Source organism: Malus domestica, chromosome 05 (genome assembly GCF_042453785.1).
Source record: "Malus domestica chromosome 05, GDT2T_hap1".
NCBI classification, from domain to species: Eukaryota; Viridiplantae; Streptophyta; class Magnoliopsida; order Rosales; family Rosaceae; genus Malus; species Malus domestica.
In genome coordinates this window covers 3,178,468-3,187,379 of record NC_091665.1, presented here as the reverse complement: position 1 = coordinate 3,187,379, position 8,912 = coordinate 3,178,468, and the positions used below count along the sequence as shown (strand labels likewise).

The following is an 8,912-nucleotide window of genomic DNA, read 5'->3' as shown; positions in this document are numbered from 1 at the left end:
ATATAAGGTTATAGTCTAAAACTCATCTTTTTTAAGGATTAAAATGAAGTTTATATTTATTTTAATATGACTAATATGATTGGTTTTGTTTGTTTTTGTTTTCTTTTCAAACCCAATAAAAGTGTTAATTTAGAATTGAGAATATGATAATATTTCTCATGTTTTTTTAAGGAATAAAAGCACATGTCAGATAGATAAAACAATTAACTTGTGATATAGATTGATTATAAAAATTTAAAATAAAATCTATGATGATATTTAGAGCAGGAAGAAGAATAATAAATCAATTAAAAAAAAGAAACAACAAGAAATAATTAACATTCGAGCCAATGCGATTATTACTATGTACTTGCTTAGTTATTATCGTATCAACATTCGAAATGCCAGTCCGATTATTACTATGTATGCCAATATTCCACTTCTCAACATCTCTCTCTCTAAAAAACTCTTATAAGCATGACTGCAAGTCCTGCAAAGCACACTAAACCCAACTCTGCTTTCTCTGCACCTTCCTTAACGTCTCTTTCTTTCCATTCGTTCTTGAGAGGCTGCATTTATACATTTGTACATTTATCCTTGCCTATTATATCAAATCCTACAAATTCAGGTCTAGCATTTACCATTAATTATATTTACAGACACACACACGCCTTTCTGTTAAAGCAATCCAGATTTCACGTTTCCAGCCATACTTTGAATTTGTTTCTTTAAAGATAAGATATTGCATACACCCTTCATATTATATTTCTTTTTGGGTCACCTTTTTTGTCTCCCTTCCTAAACAAGAATCATGCTTTGAGTGAGTGAGGCTGTATAAAATGTATATGTGTATGCAAGTGTCATCATACAGATTATAATACATATATATATCTATACATTGTGTAAGAGTGAATTGCCTAGGAACTAAAATAAGGGTAGAATTTCTGAGGTATTTAGGGATTTCAGGAGATGGGTAGGTGTTGGTTTAGTGGGGTTTTGATTGTGTTGGGGTGTGTGTGGTTGGTGCTGCTGGGTGCAGTGGAGGGATACCCAGCAGAGGATCTGGTAGTGAGTCTGCCTGGTCAGCCAAGTGTTGGGTTCAAACAGTATGCTGGGTATGTTGACGTGGATGTGAAAGCTGGGAGGAGTTTGTTTTACTACTTTGTTGAAGCAGATAAGCAGCCTGACAAGAAGTCCCTCACTCTTTGGCTCAATGGAGGTAAACTCTCACCCTTTTCTGTGTTTCTTGAAACCAAATTGTAAATATTAGATTGTAAATATTAGTTAGATTCTGTTGTGTAATTCATGGGTGTATTCAACTGATATTTTTCATGTTATTTGCAATGATGCATTCTTCAAATTATATATATATATATTGTGTGTGCGCGCGCGCACTCGCGCGTGTGTATTATATAGGGTGTGCTTAAAAGCAATTGACAATCCGTCGTATTCAGCTGGACTTTTATTCAATCTGCTGCCGTTTTTTATTTTTAGGATAGTTTGGATTTGTTGTAACCAACTTGAATTTGGTTGCTTGTTAAAAGAACTTGTTATGTATACCATATTAACATGTCGTTTTCTGCAGAATGAAATGTTATCTCAATGTGTGATTGTTCTTGAAAGTAAGGATCTTAAACACCAAATAGTTGATAACTTCGGATGGTTAACTCTGTGTTCAGGTCCGGGGTGTTCTTCCATTGGCGGAGGTGCCTTTACGGAGTTGGGTCCATTTTATCCAACAGGTGACGGTAGAGGCGTCCGGAGTAATAAAATGTCATGGAACAGAGGTATATCTGTATAGAACATGTACTGAACATGTCAATTTTCCTTCTTTTCAGAGTGTCACTGTTCAGCTTTTAATCGGAATCTAACTAAATAGTGTACCTTTTCTTTATTTCGTGTAGCATCAAATCTCCTTTTTGTTGAGTCTCCTGCTGGAGTAGGATGGTCATACTCGAATACTAGTTCAGATTATAACTCTGGGGATGCCTCAACTGGTACAGTGAATTGCTGATTCCGCTTTCTTTTCTTTACACTGATTCAAGGGTGTTCCTGTTCTAGATGTTTGCTTTTGGTTCATAAAACTTGTCAAACAAGCTTAACAACTTTTTTCACTGTCATTTGTTTTTGGCAGCAAAGGATATGCACACATTCTTGCTGAAATGGTATGAGAAGTTTCCAACTTTCAGATCCCGAGAGCTGTTTCTTACTGGAGAAAGCTATGCAGGTCTGCAAAGTCTGATATAATTTCAATTCTATAATGGAGTACTAGCAAATGGAACTCTTACAATATATTCAAACCTTTTCTAAATATAATCATTGCAGTTACGCATTTAGTTTTTACTTTCATCTCCACATCTCCCGTCTACATGACTTATCATCAGGAATCGGTTCTTACCATCTGTATTTTTTATGTACAGGGCACTACATACCACAATTGGCTATTGCCATATTAGACCATAATAAAGAATCAACTGGTTTCAAGTTCAATCTCAAAGGGGTTGCTGTAAGAAGACTCCACATATTTTTGAATTCCTTGCTTTCATCTATCTCTATAGTTGTCACTTCCCTTTTTAAACTTTTCTTATTTGTTATTTTGCAGATTGGGAATCCACTGCTGAGACTTGATCGTGATGCTGCAGCAACATATGAATACTTCTGGTCTCATGGAATGATTTCTGATGAAATTGGCCTTACTATCATGAACGAATGCGATTTTGACGATTATGTCTATGCAAATCCGCACAATGTAAGCCTTGAATGCAACAAAGCAATATCTAAAGCAAATCAGATAGTTGGTGATTACATAAACAATTACGATGTGATCCTTGATGTTTGTTATCCATCTATAGTGGAGCAAGAGTTGAGACTGCGGAAAATGGTATTCTCTATACTTCTGTTTGTTTAATATCTGTTTTCTTTTTCATATTCGCATTTCATGCAACTTGTCATTTCATTGTTTCAACGAGTTTTTCCTCCACTCCCGTTTGCTGCAGGCTACTAAGATAAGTGTTGGAGTTGATGTATGTATGACATATGAAAGAAGTTTTTATTTGAACCTCCCTGAAGTTCAGAAAGCCCTTCATGCAAATCGTACAAACTTGCCTTATACTTGGAGTATGTGCAGTGGGTAAGTGAATAAAACCTTTCTTATGCTTTGGTAGAATTTGATGACTTATCTTTAGTCTATCCTCGCATCTGTCATATGACTGATCTTCTCGTCTTTGTATTGTACAGCGTTCTTAATTACAGTGATACTGATGAAAACATCAACATCCTTCCCTTGCTCACAAGGATAGTTCAAAATCATATTCCCGTTTGGGTTTTCAGGTAATTCGTCATGCTAATGTGTACAGGAGCTAAGTTGAATAGTACATACTCTAATTTTTAGTGCTGCTACATAACATGATTATCAACCAAATGCAGTGGGGATCAAGATTCTGTTGTACCATTACTTGGCTCCCGGACACTGATACGTGAACTAGCACTTGACCTAAAGTTCCCGATAACTGTCCCATACGGAGCTTGGTTTCACAAAGGCCAGGTGCTTATGCACTTCCTTAGTAATTCTATTCAAATTTGAATGTCCGTCTCTCTTCAACATTGCTTATATCTGTACGTATTTTATGAATAGGTGGGCGGTTGGGCTACAGAGTACGGAAATCTGTTGACGTTTGCCACAGTAAGGGGCGCTGCTCATATGGTCCCCTATGCTCAACCATCAAGAGCATTGCACCTCTTCAGTTCATTTGTTCATGGTCGAAGACTGCCCAACACAACGCGTCCTCCCATTGACGAGTAAACAAGTTATACGAATTGGTACCATGTAGTTTTAGAAGCTACTAGTTTCAGAAGTTCATTTCTTTACCGCAAGGGCAATAAAGAAAGTTGATTTGTTTTTGGCAAGAGCACGAAAAATAAAAGAGGGAGGGGCGATAAGTGTAGAAAAGATTATTTCAGCAGCATCTGCAAAAACATTCATTTGAGGCCAATGAAGAACTCTGCATTCTTTGTTTCTTGTTCGATTAACACTTCCTCGATAGCTTGTATATTTTATACATTTTTATGGAAAGATCTGCTGTGAGTCGAAAATCACTTAACTTTGGTGTTTGATTTATATAAAATGAAACTGGGAATCCCATTCAAGTCGCAGTCTTACGGAGAAATTGATAAGCCGGATGGGTTTGTAACACCGGTCAGATGTATCAACACAAGAAATGGATGAACACGATGTTTCTAAAAGAAATAAATGTTCATCATTATAATTAAATGAAGCCAAACAATTCTGAATAAGATGACGCTTAGATGGAGATCTAAAAACTAGACAATTTCAGTCATTCAAATTCAATCCGAAATGTGTAATAGCTATGTTGCAAGTGGTTGGAGTGGTTCGAATCAAAGGATCGTGATGTTAGATTACAGGATGTATTGTTAGTTGATAGAGTTGTTAGGCACTGCCATGTGTCTCTATTGTATTGGTGAATCCATAAGTTAGTTGTGTGTGGTTGTATTTATAAAAAGGGCAAAGGATGTAATAGTGAATATATGAAAAAGTTTCAGTTTCTCTCACTACTCTCTCTCTTCAAATTCTTTCTTTACATTTCTCCATAGCTAAATCTCAGAATTATCATGGTATCTTCGCCTGCCAAGGTTAACACCATTGGTTGACGATTCCTGTGCTTCCGCTCGGCTTTGTTGTTCCGGTGACGATTTGTCGGTGCGTGTCAGTGGAATTTCTTCAAACCCTAGAAATTTTCTTTTGGGATTTCTTGAGCTCGTCGGTGGCATTTCTTATGTCGGTCGATCTTTTAATCGTCGTCGCTTGTTGAATTAGTCGTTGCTACTTGGATCTGTGGTTGAATCCATCTTCAATTTGTCTCGTCGCTGCAGTTGAGGTGTTTTCTTTTGATTTCTCTGCTTGATTCGATTCATTACTGGTTCTTGATTTGTTGATTCTTGGCAATTGTTGTTTCATGATTCTCTGTCTCTTGGATTTATTGAATCTCTGAAACTATTGTTTTTTTTTTGGTTAATTAGTCATGGTTACTACTGCACAACTAGCACTCACACAACCTCCTATCTCTTCGCTTATACCCAATGTTGGAAACACTGTTACTGTGAAGTTGGATGATTCGAACTATGTTACTTGGAACTTTCAGATAGAATTGTTGCTAGAAGGGAATGGCATTATGGGGTTTGTTGATGGATCTATTACTTGTCCTTCGAAATATGATGATTTAGGTTCTGATGGTGAATTGGTAGTTAATAACTCTTCAATCACTGATGCTTATAAAGTTTGGAAAATACATGATAAAGCTCTTATGACTTTGATTACTGCAACATTATCCACTGCTGCTTTATCTTGTGTAATTGGTTGTCAAAGCTCAAGAGAAATATGGAATAATCTTAAAGAGCGATTTGTAAATATGACTCGTACTAGCATTGTCCAAATGAAGATTGATCTGCAAAACATCAAGAAAGGGCTAGAATCCATTGATCTTTATTTGCAGAGAATTAAAGATTGTAGGGATCAATTAACTATTGCTGGTATTGTGATTTCTGATGAGGATATTGTCATTGTAGCTCTGAGAGGCTTACCTACAGAATATAATATCATTAAGTCTATAATTCGAGGGAGAGAGAATCTAGTTTCACTAAAAGAGCTTAGATCCCAGTTGAAGGCAGAAGAGTCTACATTGTAAGAGGTTATCAAGTCACCATCTTTAATGGCAGCTATGCTTGCAAATACTTCACGTTCAGTTTATGATAGCTCTTCCAATACTAACACTCCCATTGGCAACTTTGATTTTGGGTTATATGTTCCTTCTGGTTCACAGATGTCTCAGTTTCAGCCACTGTCCTCTTTTCCTACCAATGGTCATGTTGCATTTGCCTCTCAGACTGGCTCTGGGACTTATAACAACTTCAAGGGGGAATAACTACAAGTTCAGGGGTAAAGGCAAGAAGTTCAATACTGGTTTTCATCAACCATCTGGTTATCAAGGCTCTGCACAACCTATTTTTCAATCTCAGTCTCAGTTTCAGAATTCTGGCTCTCAGATAGTTTCAGATCAATCATTTCAACCTTTGCTCATCTGTCAAATATGTGATAAAAAGGGACATGTAGCTCTCAATGGTTTTTAGAATGATTGTCAAATCTGTCACAGAAAATGACATACTGCTGCCACCTAATTTGACAGACTCAATTCTGCACCTATTTCTGTGCCTCAATCTCAAAACTTCTCTCAATCTCCCAATGTGATTCAGCAACATCCATTTCACTCTTCTACTCCACAGTTGCCACATCAGTTTCAGTCTTCACATCCATTTCAGTCTTAAGTGCAAAACCCTAATATGATGTCTCACTCTCAGTATTCAAATGGGATGTTCTCTCCTCAACATGGTTCAACTGGTGCCTTTACTGCAATAACCAACTTCTCTCCAACAGCACCACAACAAGAGTATTGGTTACTCGATTCTGGAGCAACCAATCACATGACATCTGATCTGTCCAATTTGCAAGCTGCTACTCCTTATTCTTCATCAGAGACAGTTACTAGTGTTAGTGGTGAAGGTTTACAAATTAAACACATTGGTCAAGCTTGTTTATCTAATTCATCACATACACTTGAGTTAAAATTTGTGTTACATGTTCCACACTTATCACAACACTTATTGTCTATGCATCAATTGCGTAAAGACAACAATTGTAGGTGTATTGTTGATGAATTTTTTCTGTGTATACAGGACAAGGTCACCAACAAGGTACTATATCAAAGACTGAGTAACCAAGCTGTCTATCCACTTCCCATTCTCAAACAACCAAAGCCAACTCCTGCAACATTTCTTGGACAGAAAATCAATACATATCTTTGGCATTGCAGATTGGGTCATCCAACCAACTCTGTAACTCAAGTAGCCCTTAGTAAGTCAGATATTAATTTTCCCTGTAATTCCACATCTCAAACTTGTATTGATTGCTTACAAGGAAAGTTTACCAAGTTACCTTTTCCTTTAGCGGCTTCAAAGTCTCTTGTTCCTTTTGAAGTCATTCATATTGATGTATGAAGTCCTTCTCCTACTAAGTCTTTAGAAAGGTATAGCTATTATGTGTCGTTTATAGATGAATGTACACGATATACATGGATATTTCCCATGATTAATAAAGCTGCTGTCTTTGAGATATTTGTGCAATTCCAAGCTTATATTCATACCTATTTTTCTGCACATATTTAAGTACTACAGAGTGATGGTGGGAGAGAGTATACTAGTATTCTATTTCAAAATTTTCTCAAATCTAAAAGGATTTTACACCAAAAATCATGTCCTTACACTCTTGAGCAGAATGGTTTAGCTAAGAGAAAGAATAGGCATCTTGTTGAAACTGCTATTACATTACTTCAAAAAGCTTCCCTTTCACCAAAGTTTTGGTTTCATGCTTGTGCTACAGCTACTTATCTTGTTAATAGAATGCCTACCTCTGTGTTAAAGATGTAGTCTCCATTTGAGATGTTGTTTAAGTCTCCACCTTGCCTTGAGAATTTAAGGATTTTTTGTTGTGCTTGTTACCTTTCCCTGAAACCATATCGACAACATAAACTGGAACCTAAAACCATACAACGCATCTTCTTGGGGTATGCTGCTCAATATAAGGGATATATTTGTTATGCTACAAAGGATAATAAGCTTATTGTGTCCAGGCATGTATTGTTTGATGAAACTGTTTTTCCTAGTGCTCATGGGTTGTCCAACTCTTGTCTCAAGTCTGATTTATTCACTCAACCACACCCAGCCTTGATTAGTCACTCTAATACCTTTCATCATCCTCCAATCATACCAATACCATTTCCATATCTATCATCATATTCTCCAGTCCCTGTTACTCAGTTCTACTCTCAAACACTTGGTGATCTTGTCTCTACTGGAGGTTCAATTGTCTCAGATTCTACATCTTCGTTGGTGTCCTCTGAAAACAATCTTGATGTGACTACCTCTCTAGTTCCAGATCTGCAACAAGTTCCTGTGCTCAACATTAACACACATCCGATGCAAACAAGGTCCAAGTTTGGGATCTCTAAAAAGAAGGCCTTTTTTGCTACCATGTCAATTGATTCCTCTATGGATTGGGAACTTCAGTCTTTCAATGCTGCTTCAAAGTGTTCTTAGTGGAAATGTGCAATGAATGAGAAGATGGAGGCTCTTCTTAAATAGAAAACATGGACCTTAGTTCCACTTCCACCTCATAAGAACTTGGTGGGTTGTAAGTGGATTTATAAGGTTAAAAGACATCATGATGGTTCTGTTGCAAGGTATAAGGCTCGTTTAGTGGCCAAGGGGTTCTCTCAGGAAGCTGGCCTTGATTATTATGAAACCTTTAGTCATGTAGTTAAACCTACTACAGTCAGATTGATGTTACCATTGACAGCTACAAATGGGTGGAAACTTAAACAATTAGATGTCAAAAATGCGTTTCTGCATGGATTTCTAGATGAAGAAGTGTATATGTCTCAACCACAGGGGTTTATTGACAAGGATCGTCCAAAGTTTGTGTGCAAACTTGAAAGGTCTTTGTATGGCCTTAAATAGGCTCCTCGAGCATGGAATGAAAGGTTTCCAGATTCCTTCTTAGTTTGGGTTTTAAAGCATCTTATGTTGATCCAGCTCTATATGTAAAAAATAATGGTCATTCAATTGTTGTGTTGCTCCTATATGTTGATGACATTATACTCAGTGGAGATGATGATTCCTATGTTCAATCTATGATACACCAATTAACTAGGGAGTTTGATTTGAAGGATTTAGGAATTCTACATTATTTCCTTGGTCTGCAAATTGAGTATCAATCTCAGGGAATACTTATTCATTAGTCTAAATATATCAAGGACTTGCTGCACAAGACAAATATGCTAGACAGTAAGCCTTGTACAACTCCT

The 8,912-nt window shown here is 36.9% G+C and overlaps 1 protein-coding gene across 1 annotated transcript; it reads left to right on the top strand.

Moving 5' to 3' along the window:
- Positions 1 to 427: 427 nt before the first annotated feature.
- Positions 428 to 4,125, top strand: LOC103437222 (serine carboxypeptidase-like 42). The gene is made up of 10 exons (XM_070822104.1): positions 428 to 1,198; positions 1,659 to 1,766; positions 1,884 to 1,976; positions 2,114 to 2,206; positions 2,400 to 2,485; positions 2,582 to 2,860; positions 2,976 to 3,109; positions 3,217 to 3,309; positions 3,406 to 3,523; positions 3,614 to 4,125. Exons 1-10 carry the CDS (start codon positions 949 to 951, stop codon positions 3,779 to 3,781), a joined length of 1,422 nt encoding a protein of 473 aa, XP_070678205.1. The 5' UTR covers positions 428 to 948; the 3' UTR covers positions 3,782 to 4,125.
- The last annotated feature ends 4,787 nt before the right edge of the window (positions 4,126 to 8,912 follow it).

Coding starts and splice junctions, on each gene's coding strand:
- LOC103437222 (XM_070822104.1), top strand. CDS start 949: ATGGGTAGGTGTTGGTTTAGTGGGGTTTTGATTGTGTTGGGGTGTGTG. Junction 2,207..2,399: donor TACTGGAGAAAGCTATGCAG/GTCTGCAAAGTC, acceptor TTTTATGTACAG/GGCACTACATACCACAATTG. Junction 3,110..3,216: donor ACTTGGAGTATGTGCAGTGG/GTAAGTGAATAA, acceptor TGTATTGTACAG/CGTTCTTAATTACAGTGATA.